At 40.9% G+C, this 19,290-nt stretch overlaps 2 protein-coding genes across 4 annotated transcripts in view; one reads left to right on the top strand and one right to left on the bottom strand.

Moving 5' to 3' along the window:
- The first annotated feature begins 1,542 nt into the window (after positions 1-1,542).
- Positions 1,543-4,461, top strand: LOC145232459 (dnaJ homolog subfamily C member 9-like). The gene is made up of 5 exons (XM_080097087.1): positions 1,543-1,828; positions 2,001-2,141; positions 2,532-2,689; positions 2,890-3,038; positions 3,702-4,461. The coding sequence occupies exons 1-5, from the start codon at positions 1,652-1,654 to the stop codon at positions 3,851-3,853; spliced, it is 777 nt and encodes a 258-aa protein (XP_079953213.1). The 5' UTR covers positions 1,543-1,651; the 3' UTR covers positions 3,854-4,461.
- Positions 4,462-4,697: 236 nt separating this feature from the next.
- Positions 4,698-19,290, bottom strand: part of LOC145232454 (uncharacterized) — a 35,756-nt gene continuing 21,163 nt past the window's right edge. For all 3 annotated transcript variants that reach the window (XM_080097079.1, XM_080097081.1, XM_080097080.1), the window contains 12 exons: positions 17,439-17,601; positions 16,856-16,996; positions 16,698-16,791; positions 16,141-16,308; positions 14,201-14,294; positions 13,457-13,613; positions 12,579-13,091; positions 12,119-12,233; positions 9,635-11,826; positions 9,014-9,134; positions 7,062-8,255; positions 4,698-6,455 (listed from right to left, as the gene is read on the bottom strand). In XM_080097079.1, the coding sequence (XP_079953205.1) occupies positions 5,269-6,455; positions 7,062-8,255; positions 9,014-9,134; positions 9,635-11,826; positions 12,119-12,233; positions 12,579-13,091; positions 13,457-13,613; positions 14,201-14,294; positions 16,141-16,308; positions 16,698-16,791; positions 16,856-16,996; positions 17,439-17,601 (6,139 nt within the window). In that variant the 3' untranslated portion in view covers positions 4,698-5,268. The remainder of the gene's footprint in view (positions 6,456-7,061; positions 8,256-9,013; positions 9,135-9,634; positions 11,827-12,118; positions 12,234-12,578; positions 13,092-13,456; positions 13,614-14,200; positions 14,295-16,140; positions 16,309-16,697; positions 16,792-16,855; positions 16,997-17,438; positions 17,602-19,290) is intronic.

The following is a 19,290-nucleotide window of genomic DNA, read 5'->3' on the forward strand; positions in this document are numbered from 1 at the left end:
GGGCAGTGTCAACTGAGGAGGAAGGCAAGGCTTTGGAGTTTCTTGACGTAAACCACATCACAACAAAAAGTTCACCTAAAGGTTTCATAACAAGGGACTACATCAAACCAACTGCAAAAGGACGTAGTTTTCTAAACGGTCATTCCCACCACCCGCCGTCGGTTTTTAAATCGATAGTTTTTGGCGAAGCGATTCGCATGCGTCGATTAAACGAACTAGACCAAGATTACCGTAACAGTCTTAACAGACTCAGGGAGAAGTGCTTGCTCTCTGGTTTTCATCAAGGAATGACGGAAGACATGCTACACATCGCAGAGGGTTGGAAAGAAAGGTTTGGGCCGGAAGACAAAAATAGACCTCAAAATCGAATTGTTTGGGCTACGGCATTCCCTGCTTGTGTTTTATTAACTCAAAAAGAGAAAGCTATGGAACCTTTGGCTTCCATTACATACAAAAGGCCACCCACGCTGGCACACTTTCTATCCAACTTCAAAGTTTTGTCCATCGGTAAGGCAGGCAAAGACAACGGCACAGGCTCTTTAAGTCCATGCGGAAAATGCGCACTATGTGGTAATTTTGGTAGTCACCAAACTATGGTGTACCATACCACCGTTTTAAAAACGCCCACAGGCAGTATCCAACTTTGCCAAAATCTAACATGTCGCAACTACGGCATTTATGTGGCCACTTGCCGCAAGTGTGGCAAGCAATATGTTGGTCAAACCAAGAACAAGTTCTCCACACGGTGGAATACCCATCGCGCCACTTGGAAAACGTTCGATTGCTCGGCAAACAATGACCGAGCTGCGCTACTGCGCCACTACGCGGAGAACCATAGTGCGATATTAAAGCGTAAACCGCACATCCACCTGTGTTTTTTTGTTGTGTTTGTGCAAATGCCTTCACCCAATCTTTTAGATATTTTTGAAGATAAATGGCTGAACAAAATCAAGGCCGAAATTAACATACAAAAAATGATTCTGCCGCGCGTGAGGTAATCCCATCTTTGTGTTTCTACCCCTTAATGTTTTGTTTCTTCACGCCTAGAGGTTTATTTACTTCCCACCGTGTTCTGTAATGGCTTATCAGTTTATCACGTCTCTTTTTTCTTGCCTTTTCTCGTGTCGCTTGTGGCCACTCGCTAGTCGTGGTTTGCCTCTGTGCTTCGCAGTTGTTTAATTTGTACAGTTTTAAATTTTTAAAAATTTTATAAGTGTTTTAACTATTTTATTTATTTTTTACTACTTTTACCTACAGCCCCTTACATGTTTGCTTTTTTGCAGAAACTGACGATGCCTATTTATTAAGGCGAAATATATATTTCTGTTATTAAAAGAAACGATTTATGCTTTTATCTGTTTTTATGAAACAGTCCAATACTATACTGATCAGAAGCAAGAATCTTTCTTTTATACATTTTATTGTCTGCGGGAGATTCGCTTAATAACAAAACTTTTTCAACCCTAAACATAATAATATTTTGTTTAACCAATTTCATGCTTGAGTGATTCCATTCCCGCCAACTTGTGAAAAAAGAAAGTAAAAAATCGTTGCTCAGTTTTTTTATTTATTTATTTGATGTTGTTGGCATTTGCAAAAAGTTAAAACAGTGAATTAAAACAAGAGTGGCTTTACAAAGTCATCATACAACATGGGTCTTTTAGACGAATGCGAAAAACTGTTTGAAACACGTGATTTGTATGAACTGTTGTCTGTTGCTAAGGAATCGAGTGAAACCGAAATTAAACGTGCGTACAGAAAGTTGTCATTACGGGTTCATCCAGACCGATGTCAAGATGACACAGAAACTGCTACCAAAAAGTTTCAGGTAAAAACTGTGCATGTATTAACATACACCACAAATATAGAAACAGTTTACATATTGGTTGGCCTTTGAAAACGTTAGAGCTGTAAAAATGTACGTTACATTGCTCATTTAGTAAAAGTAAAGTACAGATTACGTTAAGTTGGCATTGCATAGTGTGTTTATCGTTTAATAGGTTCTATCGAAAGCATCAAAAATTCTGCTAGACAAAGAATCACGAGAGATCTATGACAGAGAAGGGACTGTTGACGAGGGCGGAGAATTAAATGAAGAGAATTTAAAGAATTGGACACAATACTGGAAAACCTTGTTTCATGTAAGTGTATAATTGTTGGTTTCAAATCTTTTTTGAAACTTGAAGTCTTATGCCATGGCAAAAAATCAATCTAACAGGTACCTTATTAAGAAATACTTTGTATGGTCTGAAGTCTGAACCAAAGTGTAAACCACAAGTTGTTTAACACATTGTTATGCGACAGAGCTTCATATACGTCATTTTGAGTCCAAACTTATACAGAAAGTTTTTTGCCTGAAAACACATTGCCTGGACTGGAGAGCTTAGCGAGATTTTGATTGGCCAAATTGAATGAAACTTTTTGATTCTTACAATTAAATGCAATAATTAAAGATGTTAGAAAAAAAATGTATGGCCCATAGTGTGCAAAGTTGCAAATTTACATGAAAAAAATATTTTGTCATTTTTAAGTTTACAGTTGATGACCTAAAGAAGTTTGAAGATTCTTACAAATTTTCTGAAGAAGAGGCGTCTGACCTGAAAACAATTTATGTTGAATGTGAAGGCGACATGGATCTTATATTTGAAAAACAAATTTGCTGCACCATTGAGGATGAAACTAGGTTCAGGTCAGTTAAGGCAGCAATTACCCTGATAAAGGTGACTTAGATAGGACGTTAAATGTCGGTGAAAACAATATATTTGCCAGAAGTGCATTATTTAGTTTACATATACGTTTTCTGGATGTGCTGTGATGCATAAAAATAGTTTAGACTTTATTTAGGTATTTTGTTTATGCTTTTACAAGTTGATGTTTTTTGGTTTTTAGAGAAATTTTGCTTCAAGCTATAAAAGCTGATGAGGTCCCATCTTTCGATAAATTTGTCAAAGAGAGCAAGGCCAAGCGAAACCGAAGGAAAAGGAAGTTTGAAAAAGAAGCCCAAGAAGTTAAAGAATCCATGAATGACCTTGGAATTGGTAAAAACATGTTTTGTGAATCCAATATCATGTTGCTAAAATTATTCAATCAATTGCGATGACAACTTTACCATGAACAAACCCCAATTTCTTTGATTAAAGAATCCTATTCGGGTACAAGTTGTTGATAAACCAGGTCTCTGTAGAAAAACGCACTATATAATAGTAGATATCAGGAGGGCAACCTGCGGCCCCTGGGCCAAATGCAGTCCTTGATTAAAGGTTGTGCGGCCCGCAGATACGCTTGGATTTTAAATGTACTGGCAAACAAGTCCAACTATTATATATTTTTGAGCAGATTAATGCGCCGGATGCTGGTTTTCTGCGACCTGGCACTTGTGGCTAGAATCAAATGCGAATTTTACGTGTAGTTAAGCATATTTGGTAAGCAACAAAGTAAAATCACCTTACGTTATATATACATGTGGCCCGCGATCTAAATTTGGATATTGTATTTGGCCCCACAGTAACAAAGGTTGCCCACCCCTGATAAATATATATTTATGTTTGCTACCAAAATGCCTGAATCATTTATTTTAGGTAAATCCTATCGGTTTGCACCAAGTTTGCAACCCCAAATAATACATTATTCCCCCCCCTTAACTCTACCAAATACATTTTTGTGTCCCCCAAATAACAAATGTCCACCTTTTTCTTGGACAGATAATGAAAGTGATTTGAAGCAGTTAATCTTGCAACGACAATCAAATCGTGAACAACAAATGGGAAATTTCTTCGATCAGCTCGAAGCGAAATATGCTAAACCAACAAAGGGAAAGAAATCAAGTACTAGAGGAAAAAAGAACAAGAAGTAAAAATGCTCCTTGAAAACTGAAAGTATTCTGCCACTCAGTTGGAGTTGTTGGTTTGTGATTTTCAAGGAAAAATGGATTTATCCGAAGGCTGGCTCAGGAGAAAATTGGACTTAGAACTTGGCCTCTAGTCTGGTGGCTATAGTGTATTTATGTAAACACACAAATGTTCTTGTTTGGTTCCCATTATAAAATGAATTCTTTGAAATGTATTACACTACTTCTGTTATTGCTTTGTTAACATTTATTTATATTTGGGTTTAAACTGTCACTTTTACTGTCACAATCTTTATTTTTTTAACGTTGAGTTGACAGTATTTTAGTTAAGGTTAGGATTTCGTTTAAAAAGGGTGGGATTCGGGTGTCACTTTACACTTCTGACACATTTCTGCTTCTTTCTCTAATGTTGATATATATACTTGTTTTGTAATTTGAATATCGCCTGGAGCCCGTTTCAAATCAAATTTAGGTATTTTTTATGCATGAATTTGATTTGTTGCGCTCAGCTGTACATTTTACAAAATCTTTATTTTGGTGTTGATGGCAACTTGGAGTCATTTCTGTAATTTTCCTTTTGGGCCCAATTTCAAATAAATATTCATGTCCTTAAATTTAAGAACCTCATTAAGCAAATGATAAATACCGAAGGTTTTCTCATATACTTAATATGCTAAGCCGCAGAGAGTGCACACTGTTTCGTCCTGTAAGGTCTTTAGCCTGTTACTCCCAACAAACTGGAGTGCCGCAAGGGCTACATTAGCCCATACGGCTAATCTCTCGTCACCAGCTGCACTGATGAAACCTTACAGTTTACATATGTATTGGCTTAAGGCTTCTATACTTGACGTTCTGTCTGAGGGTTCGTTTAATGACGAGTCAATAGGAAAACAACAAACGACGGTGGCAAAAAAGATACACACAATTATTTACACGGCGAGTTTATAAAACGAAGCCGCGCATGGCAGCAAAATTATACACACACCGGCTGCTGCTGTAATCACCAATCGAAGTGAGTCGTTTCAACCTTTTCAAACGCGAAAAATAACGGGCGAAAAAAAGTGAAATGTTAGTAAAAACTGAACGGTAGGATACTAAAATAACAGCTGCGCATGTGACTTTGTTTTAAAGGGGTGAGTTGAACGTACTTTGGGGGCAGTGGGGGGACACAATAACAACCGGAAGAGCCTGTGCAGCGCAAAGTACAAAAGGCGACAAGAAAAAACAACACACTGAACTTCATAGACCTGTATAGACACCTTCATGCTCGCAACAAGAACAAGTGGAAATCGCAAAATTATTTGTCGTTTCGTCTCAACTTTATGCAAAATATCAACCCAAAGGGCACACTAAACCGAGTACCTCTTGTCAATACGCGAAAAAACTACACAAAAACACGAGTATTGCAGAGTTCATACTCGCTATCTATAGGAAAATGAGTTTGTGGGGTAATAGCCTTGCCCCTGGGTCGGGTAAGAACCGTATGCGGGGCCCGGGTACGTCCCATGCAGATTAGGTCGGACCTCATGGGGCGGAAAAGCCCCTCGGACCCCTATAGACCCGTAAGTGCCAGGGTGTGGGTATGGGTCCGCTTCTCTGGGTCCTGAGTAGCCCCCCTGGCGCCCAGGCTGCATCATTGGGTTGTGGTGGTACGTCCCCGAATTCCCGTGCACAAACTTGTGTGTCTGTGGCATTGCCGCGGGGTTAAGACCATACTGTGGGTCAAACTGACAAGGACCGGAGTTTGGTCCGTAACTTGCTGGGTAGTTACCGAATCCGCCATGCCACGGCTGCTCATATGTGGTTGGGTAAGCGTTCATCGAGTGCTGGCGCGCCACAGTGGCTGGACGTCCCTCCCAAGCCCTATGGTTGTAATTGTAATTCGGCGCCATTGTCACCCCACCTGGCGCGTAATGTGGCGCCTCAGATATACTGGCTGGAGGTGTAGACGGCGGTGGACAAGACTCTAACGGTGTAACCACTTGCGGCTGGACGCTGGCCGGGCGCTCCGGGTGACCGCTTGAGGTGTACCTTGGCCTCCTTAAAGCGATTTGCGGCTGTGTAAACGCGTCTGTCGGTTTTTGGTGCTGCGTTGGAGTAGTCCGTGTTGTGTATGTCGCCACACCGCTTGTTACTCCACCCGAGATGTCCTGCGTTAGTTGTTGAAGTTTGACAAGTGAGTTTGGGTTGTGTTGTGTCGGGGAAGGCGAGTGTTCAGCGGCGGTAGATGGGGGAGCAAGTTGCCGCGAGTCCTGAAAAGCGTCGTCAGTGTGCGGGAAGGCGCACTGAGGCGTCGTCGGCGTTTTAATAATGGACGGAGATCGTTGCTGCTGCTGGACCATACAAGGCATCAGTTGTATGCTCTGCGGGGGATGAATGCTTTTATCGTTGGCGACAGCGCAGCTTGAACGTTTCTGTTGGTTCTGGTTAAGATTAGGCGACGGTAGATTAGTGTAGGATCCAGCCGAGTTCAACTGTTGTCTGGGTTGCTGGTAAGGTTCCGGGCTCAGCATCGTCTGTTGTGGTTGCATGCTCGGTTTAGGTGGCGTCCCCTGACATGACGGCATACCGTGGCTTGCTGGTGATGCGAGGTATTCGCTTCCGTGTCCTTAATGAATAATGGAAACAAAATGTTTAGATTATTAGATTATAATACATAGGCTATATGGAAGAAAACTACAGTGCCCTAATTTTACTTATGAGAGCCTAGGCTTATTTTTTTTTACCTTGCTGTTAGCAATGCAATTCTTACTTTTACTGTAAGGCAGTGGTTCCCAACCGAGGAGAAATTTTAAAACTTTAGGGGATGATTTACTTTACTTTTTACATGTGGTTTGTAAATAGACACTAAAGCTCTGGAAATATATAACCTGTGAAGTTGATAAAAGACTCAATTTAAAATGATATTTGTATGGTTTAGATATATCTACTATGTTGTATATTAGGGAGGAATGAAAATGTTTTCAATTGTCAAGAAAGGAATTTGTTGAAAAAGTTTAGGGAACCACTGCTGTAAAGCGTTACAAGCAAACGTGCTTTTACTTTATCCCTACCTCTTTGGCAGCTCATTTTAAACTACTTTCTGGGGCTTCTTCTATACACTTTAGTTGTTTCAGAGCACAGACAAAGCGGTTTTAAAAGCTACCCATTTTGCATTTCTTCAACAGATATATTGCAACACTATAAAAATAGACTGAATTAAAAATTAACTTACCAGAATCGTTGCTAGGTGCCGAATACATGACACCAGGGGGCGCTGAGTGGTGCGGTTGAACAGCGACAGACATCGACACACCGCCTGTAAGTGAAGCCTGAGCTGGAGTGTACGTCCCTTCCATGTGTTGAGCAGAAGCTGTCGTTGAAATCGTGTGTTCACAGGTTCCTTGGTTCACACTCTCGGGCGAGGTGTAAGGACTGCAGCTGTTATTGCTCAAGGTGTCGTACCCGCTTGTGGAACCGGATCCGCCGGGTCCATTCGGAGCCGCCTGGAACCCGTGCGCATGCGCTACTTGGGTGGGAATCGGGTTTACAGGCTGACACGGAGCCGCCATGGAACCGGCTACTGAGGTCTGAGAATTCGCGGCTTGGACTTGAAAACCTCCCTTTGGTGACGTCATATTGGGTTGTGCGACGTCATCAATTACGTCACGGCGTGTAGGGGTGGCGTTATTGTTGTCACCGGTCATGTTAAACGTGTTGAACATGCGCTGGTCGGTGTAGGTGTTGTTCGCGCCGTAGTGCTGCTGCTGCTGCTGCTGCTGCTGAGTGGGCTGGTAGATTTCCGAAGCAAAGTTGCCGCTGATTTCTTGCTGGAAGGAATTCCTCTGCTGCGGTATCGGTTCCGTATATTCACCTCTGTCGTGGTAATTCTGTCCTCCGAACTGACATTGATCGGTCATCGCCATTTCCTGGACTTGTCCACCAACGAAACTACTTTGCATGTCGCCCATTGAGGGGTTTTCGTAACTCCCCGAGTCTACCCCACAAGCCGAGGGAAATTTCCGCTGATTAGGCTGGGGTTTAGGTTCGTGGTACTGCGCGGGGGCTTGTATGGGGCACGTTTGGGGTTGAACATTGCTGGTGTTCTGTGCAAAATTATTTTGGGGTGCATTGTTGGCGAACATGTTCTCGTTTGCCGAGTCATCGTGGCGTTGTGCTACGTCACTGACACAAAGTGCTGCGTCATTGGTTTGCTGGACGTCTTCGGCAACTAATGTTCGGTCCAATTCGTTACGTTCGGGGGAATTTTGAGACAAAGTTTTTACTGGGGTAGATGAGAGTTCTCCTTGGGGTTCAGGGGGTGAGGGGTGTTGGGATTGGGTCCTGTTGGGGGGTTCTTGTTCTGCTTGGGGTGGATTGGCAGGCGACATTGTGTACTGGTTTTGTGCGACTTGATACGTTTCATGAACTGCAACAAAAACGAAGTATTTTGGGAAACATTACATAATACAGCATAAGCTTATGGCTTGTATGAATCGAAACGCACTGAACTAATTCACAAATTGTTGACCGAACTTTGTTCAATTAACGTAATACCGTAACTTGTTTTTTTTTTGGTGACATAACACATTAAAACGTTTTTTTCCTTACGCCCCCCTGAATTAAAAGGCGTACCGTATGGTAGCCTTAAATGCATATTTATTACTAGGATCAGGTTTTTTTTAAGGTTTGGTTTGGGTGACCGCTAAGTAGTTTTAAGAGACCGCAAGTGTTTCATTTAAATACCAAAAAATAGCCATTTCCAAATTTTGGGAAACCGCTGGAGAAATTTGGGGGACCGTTTCGGTCCCCCAAAACACCTTAAAAAAACACTGACTAGGATAAAGCGAACTTATAAAAGAAACGGGGCACCTATGCACAGACCAAATACGCCAGGTCCACAAGATACGTTGAATGGAAATGCATATATATGGATTGATTCGGGCTTTCATACAAATATTTTTTTGTATTGAATATTATTTTTGCCGTATTTTTTTGCCAACTAGGACATGATTCATGCCTTGTTTGTTTAAGAAGTTGGGTTTGGGCCCCAATATTACGCCTGCTTACAACTCTGGCATCAAGACCAAGAATATGCTAAGGCGATAAACTTGTGATTATAAAATAGAGCAGTTAGCATTTGTCGAGCCCAAAACGTAGCGGGAAAATATTTCGTTTATAACTCACTCATGGGTGATCCAGCATCCAGTTGAGTGATGGAAGCGACTGCTGCGTTTATTTCTTTTTCCTCTTCTGAGGTGGAAGAAAGGCGGGACGTTTCGACGACGTTCGTGTACACCTCCTCTGTCTGGAAAAATCAAAGCGTTTTGTTTTATATTAGTCTTTTATTATACCTTTAAAACGTTATCCACTTTTCCAAACTTATGGGAGTTTTAAAATAATGTTTTTATACTTTAAGACTAAGTAACGACTAAGTATATAAAGTTGCTTGTTACCCCATCAATTTGCGTTAGAAAGTCTTAGGATAAACTTAAAAAATGGGGTTATTTAACGATATATCATGCTTGTCAGACGATTGCTAGCCACGAAAATTGTGGCCTTAGCTGGGATTTAAACCCAGAACGGAAAACTTTGGGTTGCTGAACAGCTGAAGTAGACATATATATATATATTGGTGGGAACAATTTTGGACGGGTCAGGGTAATTAACACATTTATAGTATGTATGCAGTATCTTTCAGTACAAAACATAAATGCAGCCGAAAAAATAGACATTCACGTGACTTCATCCAAAACACACTTCTAAACTACACCTGATTTCTTAAAGTCTAATTTTTCAATTACTTACCTCTGGTGACTTTGCATTACAATCAGAATCTTCCTGTTTTAAATCCTCACTATATTCCATAGTCTCAGGTGGAACGTCTTTCCTCTCAATTGCATTAGACAAAGAAGAAGAAGGACGGACATCGGCTACCGAAGCAAACACAGTCCCCATACTGGAGTCATCCAATACTTGTGGGCTCATGGACGCAGGACTGGGGTTCATACCAGGTGACTTGACTCCCTGGTGGGTCCAAGCGTCCCCAGTACTGGTACAACTCGAGTTTGGACAACGGTTACCCCATGTGGGGAGCGTGGGATCACCATGACAGAGTGTTGTGTCGTCTTCAATCTTTGGCATAGCACTGTCACTTTCGCTGCTGGATGTATCACTCTCTGATTCGGAGCAAGATAAACGCTCCTTTTCCAGTTTTTCTTCTACTGTTGGAGGGGAGGGAGTTTTAAACACGCGAGAATCTGGAGTCGAGGGGTCAATGGGGGTAAAGTCATCACCCTGGTTCGTGGCTTCGTCATCCATAGGGTCTTCAGCCACAAGCGGTGTATCAGCCTGATCGTTATCCACTGAATGGGAGGTATGATAAACTCCACTGGTCCTGTGTACGGTCAACTTTAGTCCAGGTGACTTCTTTTCCTCTTCACGGGATTCTTTTTCCAATCTTTTCTCCTGGACTTTTTTGGTCTTCTTTTTGTTCTTGACCTTAGGGGTGTTTTCCTCTTTAGGTGGGTACTTTCGGGGACGCCCTCTACCCCGTTTTACCCCATCAACCTTCCTTGTGACCTCGGTATAATCTGAGGCCCCCACATCAGCTCCTATTAGTTCTTCAGCAGTTGAATTGCGGTTGCTGTTTTCTAGTTGCTTTGCGGCGTCTTGGTTCCTCCTTTTTAGCATTTTCCTTGATTTTTCACGCCACTGACGATCAAAACCGTCTTCCGCATCCCTTGCATCCGTAGGTTCCTCATCGGAAGAATTCTCCTCAGAGGATTCCGCGGAGGAGCAGCTGGTTGACTCTGCATCCGAAGAAGATGAGGAAGACATTTCATTATCTTCATCATAATCTGGTCGGTTCATTTCGCGGTAAGTGGTCAGTGACGGCGATTGAAGGTCAAAACGTTTGCTGGAGCGATGGTAAGAATATGAGCTTGCTGCTTTGAACGACATATTACTAAAGGTATTGTCCAGTTTAAATGGGTTGGTAGACGACTGAGAAACATTGGAAGCGCCGCTGCCTAAAGTCGGTATCCACAACTTAGCAAAAGCCACGGTGCCTTCACCTGGTGTTAATGAACTCCTCATGGACTCGCTGTTTTGTATGTGGGGGCCCTGTCCTAAAAAAGAAGCGTTCGTGTCACTTTGCTCTGCCTCGGAGGGAGAGTTTTCGTCTTTAGGGGACAGTGGTAGCTCTGGCGGCAAACTGGAGCGTGGACGCCCGCGAGGTCGCTTCTTCTCGCCCGATCCTCCCAACATACTGCTCTTCTTATGCGCTCGGGATGATAATAAACAACTTGCCACGAAGTTGTCACCCGCAATAGCGCTTCTACGTCGCTGTTTCGGCTCCGATTCAGACGGGGTGAACGGGCTTTTCTTCACTTTTCGTTTTAATTCGCCACTTCCGTGCGTTGGTAACCGCTTCTTCGGAGACAGCGTTACACTTGCCACAACCACGTGGTTCGAATCATTCAAAGCGCTGTACAGATTCCCTACACTGCCGTTTTGTGCTGATTTCGCTGAATCGACGTTGATATTGTTATTATTCGTGCATGCCGTGTTTCTACGTTGAAAAAACTGATGAATTGTCGTCTGAAGTGGCTTCTTAGCTGGGCTTGCGGCCTCTTCGTGTGAATTTTCAACCAACAGAGGTGCAATGGCGGGGGGAATCACTTTCTTCGGTGGTCGCCCGGGCCCGTTCCGCTTCGCCACCGCTCCCATGGCAACGCGTCGCAGAGCGTTGGCAAGCGGCTTCTTGATTTTCCGCTTGATGGCGCCCCACTGGTATCCCTTCGACTTACGGCGTCGTCGCTTGCTTGCGTGGCGGGAAAGCTGGAATTTGGATGAGAGATGTGTTGTGGATGAGCGACGGTCATCCCCTGCCTTCATGACGTCTTCAGGGTCGGCTACGTCACGAGGTTGGTCTGTGACGTCAGAAGAACATTGCGCGTCGGCAGTGGTTTCAACATCCGGGTTAGTTTTGGATTTGTCTGGAAAAATTTGAAAAAAAACTGTTAGGGTCAAATTTAAACCAAACGTATTCAGTCTAATTTAGTGGTTCCCAAACTTTTTAATTTTGTGGCCTAAATATTTACTTACAATCGGATAGTAGCTTACCACATGAAAGGTTTTAAAATCTTCACAGTAATGCAGACACATGCAATATAAGTTTAAATAGCTCTGTGGTCCACTTAAAATGTTTTCATAGGCAACAGTTTTGGACACCCTGATCTAGTTAGGACCAAAATGTCGTTCAGTTCGGTTTAACACATCTCTACTTACTTTCCTTGCTGGCCTCGTCTTCTGAATCTGACGAGAAGTGCGGTCCACCTAATCTCCACCCATTACCTCGTGTTGGCATATCTGTGTCGCTTGTGTCAAGCTTGTCAGATGAATTCTGTGAGAAAAGTTACGTTAAATATACAAGGTATTTTAAATCCGCCACGGTTTTCTGTATAAACCGCCGTCTGTTTAGCTGTATAAAGGTTCACGCAAAAAACTAATTTTAGTTACTAGATTTTTGCGTAAGTTTAAAAATCACCGCAAAATATAGAAAGTATTTCAGCAATACTCTTTAGCCAAACTTTTCTTTACAAACGCTTTCTGTTTTTCCTTTGCAAGAAGGTTAATAAAGTAAACGTAACAAAATAATATAAGGCCAGCTTGCTTCATAGGGTTTAAAAATGCTTAGAAAAAATTATACGACCAAAATCACTAAAAGAAAAAGCCACCTTTTACTCACATCGTTTGACTTTTTCTTTCGTTTCTTCACAACTTTGCCCCACGGGTAGCCCTTAACTTTACGGCGTCGTTTTTTACGCCCCTGTGGTGAACGCAGTAGCCCAGCAGAACCATTTTCCATCAAAAATGAACCCGGTTCTTCAGTCGACTCCGTCAAAGGCTTCTTCCTCGGCCTGCCGCGTTTTTTCTGCCCCAACATCGGTGGAATAAATCCCTTAGCGATATCGGCGTTGCTAGGTGACGTCATACAAGCAACAGTGACGTCATTTCGGTTTGGGGGGTCAGGGCTAGCGGGGGCTTCTCTGGGGGAGGCTTGACGGGGTTCCTGCGGGGACGCGGCGGCCGTCTCTATGTTCTCTATGTCGGACGATCCGTTTTGTTGCTGTTCAGTATTAAGTACTTGATGATCTTCTGCTGTTTGCTGATGTTTACTGGGCGGGCTGAAGTTAAGCCGTGACGTAGGCGAAAGAGGGAGGCGTTTCTCGGGCGTGGTCGACGGCGAACGTATCCCAGACTGCAAAGTTTAAGTTATTACTAATACATTCTCCTGAACGATATAATATTTCCATGTTAATAATATTCTTTTCGTTTTAAAAGCATTTAATCCAATGGTTCCCAGTCGGGTAGGAATTTTAAAACTTGAGGAGGGGGGAGTTTAATTTAAATAGACGCTTAAGCTCTGAAAATATAACCTGTAAAGTTGATCAAATACCCAAATTTAAATGATCTTTTTATCTTCAGCATCTACTGTGTAATATATTAGGGAGGAATTAAAATGTTTGGAATTATCAAGAAAGGAATTTGTCGACAATTAATCCAAAACTCTGTTCACCAGGCTTTAAAGTACAAAGTTAATATTTTAGACTCCTATTAACATACCTCGTCCGTCAGAAAACTGGTCGAAGCTAAAAGTGGAGTCCATCTTAAACAATCTGGATCAACTGTCGGTTTTGGTGGACGTGTCGGGTCTTTTGACATTAACTCCCGTTTGTGCATGTATTCTGCCACCAGGTGTCGCTTACGGGAGAGATTGAACCTGTTACAATAAAACTTCGTGTTACCTGATTTTGAATTAGAAGAATTTACTTCTTTATTATCAAATAAAGAAAAAGTTTTGCTCAGTAATCGTTGACAGAGTTCTAAGTCGGGCCGGATTCGGGCTTAGCTTTCTTTAAAAAACGGGCGTGATTCGGGCTTGACTTTATACTCTGTGTCAGTGTTTTTTTGAATAAATTTAACTAGCTAAGTAGCCAGTTACTGGACGTTACCTAATGTCAAACAACCCTAAAACGCCTTGTTCAAGACCAATTGTCTATTGTGTTTGTCGTCTTGGTCTTTCCTGAGACTTATATATAGGCCTGTCAATCAAACTTTCAGGCCTGCCTTTGGTTACCTAGCTTTCTGTTCAAAATCGGGATAATTTTACCAAATATTCAGTTTCGGGCCCGCTTACTACTATTGGCTAATTCGGTAACAGAGATAAAGCCATCATTTCATTTTGGTTACTTAATTTTTGCTCCTTCTGGGCTAATTTTAACCAAAATTCGGGTTCGGGCCGGATTCGGAATTACACTTTCGCATTTAGCTGTGGCTAAATCGGTAACAGAGACAAAGGAGCCTTACCTGAACTGCACTGGTCCGGATTGGTCATCTACTGCTTTGACTTTTATCATTCCGAGTTTTTGAAGTGTGCTCGCAATATCGTGGGGACATATTCCTGAGGTGATACAAAAAAATTTGGTTATTCGTTTTAGTCACAAAAATTCAATGCAACTATTTCCATATGTAAGTTATTGCTGCCAGGCATAATATCAAGTTTATAGAGCTCTTCTGGCAAATGTATTTTTATTCCGACGTTTCAGTGTTTTCGTTGCGTTGTGACGTGCTTGCGTTTAATTCTTTTCCTTTGTTGATTGTGCACTGTACTACGCGCATTCAGTGTTATTTACCCTGATGAAGGCGACCTGTATAGGACGTCGAAACGTCGGAATAAAAATAAAATTGCCAGGAGAATTCCATAAACTTGCAACTATTTCCAGTTTAAATATTGTATAATACATTACTTTATTACTAACAATACTTGTACTTTTAACTTAAACATAGCATCACCAGCTCGTTGCTTGGTGGGTGAAAACAATAATGAACTTTAAACAACAAGTCTATAGAGCTCTTTTGGCAATGGTATATTTTAAACAGACGTTTTGACGTCCTATACAGGTCGCCTTCATCATTCAGTGTTATTTACCCTGATAAAGGCGATCTACATAGGACGTCGAAACGTCGAAATAAAAATACATTTGCCAGAAGAGCTCTATAGACTTGATATTAATAGATGTGTTTGCGCAAACATATCTACGTATGGGGTAAGTTATGTATGGTGTCAAATCTATCTTTGACGTCACTTCCGTTCGATTTCGGACGCCCGAGAAACAACGTGGACCTTGTTTGCACCTAATTATGGCGAAATTAAGAACAACACCCCAATATGAGTTGTTGATGTTTCTACCCAACGTTATATTCTTGTCTTGTATTTTTGGTTAACGTATAGTTATAATATTGCTTGAACATATGTGTATTGTCATATAGCATATGCATCAACTAAATTTTAATCTACCGTTCTATCATGTAATCTAATTAAAAAGAAATTGAAGAGCTGTTTGGAACTGGACAAACAATGGTCCAATGTCAAGATAATATACACGGATTCAGTGTTATTTACCCTGATAGGGGCGAACTGTATAGGACAGTGGTTCTTAACCGGTGGGAAATTTGATGTTTTCAGAGGGAAATTATGTAAGTCAGGTAACCAAACTCGGGCCCAAGGGTCGAACCCGACTTTGAATTAATCATTGAAAGTTACTTTCCTAACATTTTTCCGCAACAACATGTTAGATTAATTTCAGCAAGGCTTACAAGACACATTCAAATCCAAAGTCCGTTTGTTACATCACAGACAAGACTAAAAGTATCAATGACTTTGCTATTGTGCGCGAATGAAATCCTTTCCTTTGTTGATTGTGATGCAATAAATGACTATTGCAAGCAGAGGAAACTCTTTAATATATTCAAAAAACTTTAATCTCTCACAGAAGCACTGTTTAAACTGAACAAGATTGCAGTATACCTTTGGAGTTTCAGACCTAATCGCTTCACGAAATTATTTCGAATAAAGAATAATTTGTTTGTTAACGTAGGGCACAAAACATCAGTTTTAAAAAAACAGAGGGGGAAATTCGAAGTTGGTGGTTGACTTTAGTGGGAAACCACACCAAAAAGGTTAAGAACCACTAGTATAGGACGTCGAAACGTCCGTACAAAAATACAATTGCCAGAAGAGCTATATAAAGTTATTATTATGCCTGGCAGCAACAACTTGGATATGTCAAGAAACAACACTTGTAAGTTTAAATCAGTTTGAAGCACTCTTTCTTGTCCAAACGGTTCATACAAACAAACCTCAGACAGAAAAAAAAAGAAGGGAGAAAAGCATCAAATTTGTCCTAATTCTTGTATCGGTATACAAACGAACAAACAAACAGTCGCATGGAAACAATTGCACAAACCTGTCGACTTGCTGATATCCCGGAGAGAAAGGTGTTTTTCGTTTGATTTCTTTGACAAATATTCAAGCATTGCCGATCTCCAGTATGCGTTGTACGAAACTTGGCCCAAGTCAGAGAGAGGCTTCTCCGGTGACCCAGCTTGACCTTCTTTCCGTGACAGAAGGTAACCTGCGTGGAAAGGTTACTCGAGGTCAATTTCAAGAATTGGTGCGACCTTTTTGCCTAACATATTGATTATCACAAAATAGATGTTGAAATTTTATTTTCCGAATAAATATAAGATACTGAAAAAGACTACACTCTTTAGTCTTTACATCAGTGTTTCTCAAACTTTTTAATTGTCGGGGCCAAATGGTAGTTTTTAAAGTGTGTAAGGAGTCGCAAAAAAACGGGACCTCAGAAAATCACTAAAGATTATTTCCTTGAAAGCTAAACTAGCAATCTTTGGTGGTTTTCTGAGGTCTGGTGCGAGCCGCAAAATAAGTAGTTGGGAGCCGCGTTTGAGAATCACTGCTTTAGATAATGTCAAAATATACAGATTTTTTTAATAGACTTACTGAAATCAATAAGGAACCTCCCATAGCCTTGTCTTTGGTATTGCGGCATAGTCATAATGCAAGACACGTTATATTTCTGTTGACAGTGTTTCTCCTGAAAAAAAAAATAATGAAAAATCCGCTGGGAAACACTGTTAAGGCAAAGCGACGAAATTCACCTTGGAAAAGTATCCGACCAAATGACAGCCTTTCGAGTCGTTTCTGGTGAGACAATAAAACGAAAACGGCTCAACGTCGTAGTAAAGTGTTTTGTGGTCAAGAAACAACTTTGCGAGCAGACACAAATTCTGACAGTAGATCTGCAAAAAAACACATGTTGCACAAAATTATTTCCTGTTTTAAAAACCGCTTATTTCAATAGAAGAAGATTTTATCAACAAACTGGAACTTTAAAGCCTGAATCGACGTAATTTTGTAGCATGAATTTTAACCCAAATCCGAAACTTGCTAAGATGAACTTATATTCATAACTGGGATCAGCCCTGAAGCGTCTATGCAGACCAGCGATCACGGCACACTCATATATAAATCATAGTACACCAGGTCTATTAAAGGCCGGTCTCCCAAGCATTCACCATATGGCAAGGCGTAGACCAGAAAAATCTAGCCTGCGGTGGGATTCGAGCCCACGACAGGAACCGATCCGGGGAGGCTTCACTTGAAAAAATCCTAAATTCGACTTTAAATGTTGACCTGACATGGAAATCTGTATTAGGTGAAGCTTGTGGTGGTGACATTTACCTTGCTGACATTTCCGTCGACCTCGAACACAGAGAGATGACCGGATCTGTAGATTTCATTGGCTGGTGGATGGAACCACTGACATTTCTTGGCGTGACGTTGAAGTATCGCATGTGACTTCATGTATTTGAGACAGAACTCACACATATACAGCTTCTTCAATCTGCGAACGAAATCAATTCGTTATTTAAGTTGCAGACAGTGCACACTGTTTCGAACTATATAAGGACTCATCAGTGCAGTAAATGACAAGACATAGGCCGTATAGTGTACCCATTTAAAGGCACTCCAATGTGTTGGGAGTAATATAATGAAAAGTCATACCTAGCTACACTAGCCAATACAACATTTAAGGCCTCATCAGTGCAGCTGGTGACAAGATATAGTCCACTAGCTAGTGTAGCCATATAACGGCACTCCAATATGTTGGAAGTAACAGGCTGAAAAGCCTTCATTCACCAATGCTGTTCGATGCCACAACTGGGCATACGCCACAGAAGAAACTGGTTTACAATGGCCAATCATATCTTATATACATCTCTAGTTTTGAAAAGCGACAATATGAAATACCCAGAACACTTGGAGCATTATATGAATAACAATACAGTTAACTCAATAACCCATGTTTTTTTCGGTGTTTATGCTATTTTACGAAACCGTTTAACAATAATAATGTAATAAATTGACAATGCGACTAAAATTGGACTTGACCTTGGAACACTGTACACGGATCTGTTCATAAGTTTAAATGAGAAAAAAACCAAGATATCAGTGATGATGGCATGAGCATTTGCTGAAACGTTTGCAACAATACAGCATGTCGCTTTTTACGTCTATTTGGGCCGTTATATTGCTTATTGGACTTGACTTGATTTGATATAAAATGTCGATTCGGGGATCTTGGTTTGGCGTCACAATGGTGTGATGACGTCATTTTTGAATCTACGTCATTTTGAACAAGGAAATGTTTAAGACAAAATATATTTTCAAATATGCGGAAAAGATTGGAATGGTTAAAACGAAAGAGAAAGTCATAATTGGAAAAATCAATATTGTAGTTTTCTATTAAACGCATGATATAAGTAGTAGGTCTTAAAATACTTGCAAATCAACAAAAACCCGAAAGACTGAAGAAAAACGATAGAAAATGATATTAAAAAGTATTGAAACAAGTTTCCTTGAAAAACAATGGCCAGTTATTACGCGGATCTAGTTTCGAAACGCAACAATAGCGTTTATACTACGTCCTGTCCTTTAATTGTTTTAGTATTCATGACTGGGGATTTTGCTATTTATAAAGCGTGCAATACAATGCAAGGAAACAGCAATTAATACATTGACGTAAAGCGAAAGATCATGACTTTCGGTTCGGGGTTCTATTGTAGCAAAGCAGAAACAAAGAGATTGCCAAAAACAATAAATTTCGAACGAATCTAAAAGGTATTCATTGCGACTTTAACCAGGGTATATTTTTTGTTTTTTGGCAAATTTAACATTTTCAAGTCGCATACAGTAAGTAAAAAGTAGACGTTTCAAAACGACGAATATTAGTGGTTTAACATATATATTCTATAATGTGTGTAAGTTTAAATGTACGCGAACAACCTTTTCTTCACTAAAAGAGACCAACAAACTCACGTTGATCAGAAAAAACAAACAATATATGGACCATAATGAGTTGTTTAATCGCTCATAGTCATATAACTGTACAGAACTTTAAAAATAGGCAACGTGTTATAAGCCACAAACCTATTTTGGCTGAAATACTTGGGTAATAAAATAACCGGATTTGGGAACAACTGGAAAAGTCTAAGTTGTATAATGCTTATGTACAGTAAACCTAGGTTAATTC

This window comes from Phallusia mammillata, chromosome 6 (genome assembly GCF_965637545.1).
Source record: "Phallusia mammillata chromosome 6, kaPhaMamm4.hap1.1, whole genome shotgun sequence".
Lineage (NCBI taxonomy): Eukaryota > Metazoa > Chordata > Ascidiacea > Phlebobranchia > Ascidiidae > Phallusia > Phallusia mammillata.

Coding starts and splice junctions, on each gene's coding strand:
- LOC145232459 (XM_080097087.1), top strand. CDS start 1,652: ATGGGTCTTTTAGACGAATGCGAAAAACTGTTTGAAACACGTGATTTG. Junction 1,829..2,000: donor CTGCTACCAAAAAGTTTCAG/GTAAAAACTGTG, acceptor ATCGTTTAATAG/GTTCTATCGAAAGCATCAAA. Junction 2,142..2,531: donor ACTGGAAAACCTTGTTTCAT/GTAAGTGTATAA, acceptor GTCATTTTTAAG/TTTACAGTTGATGACCTAAA.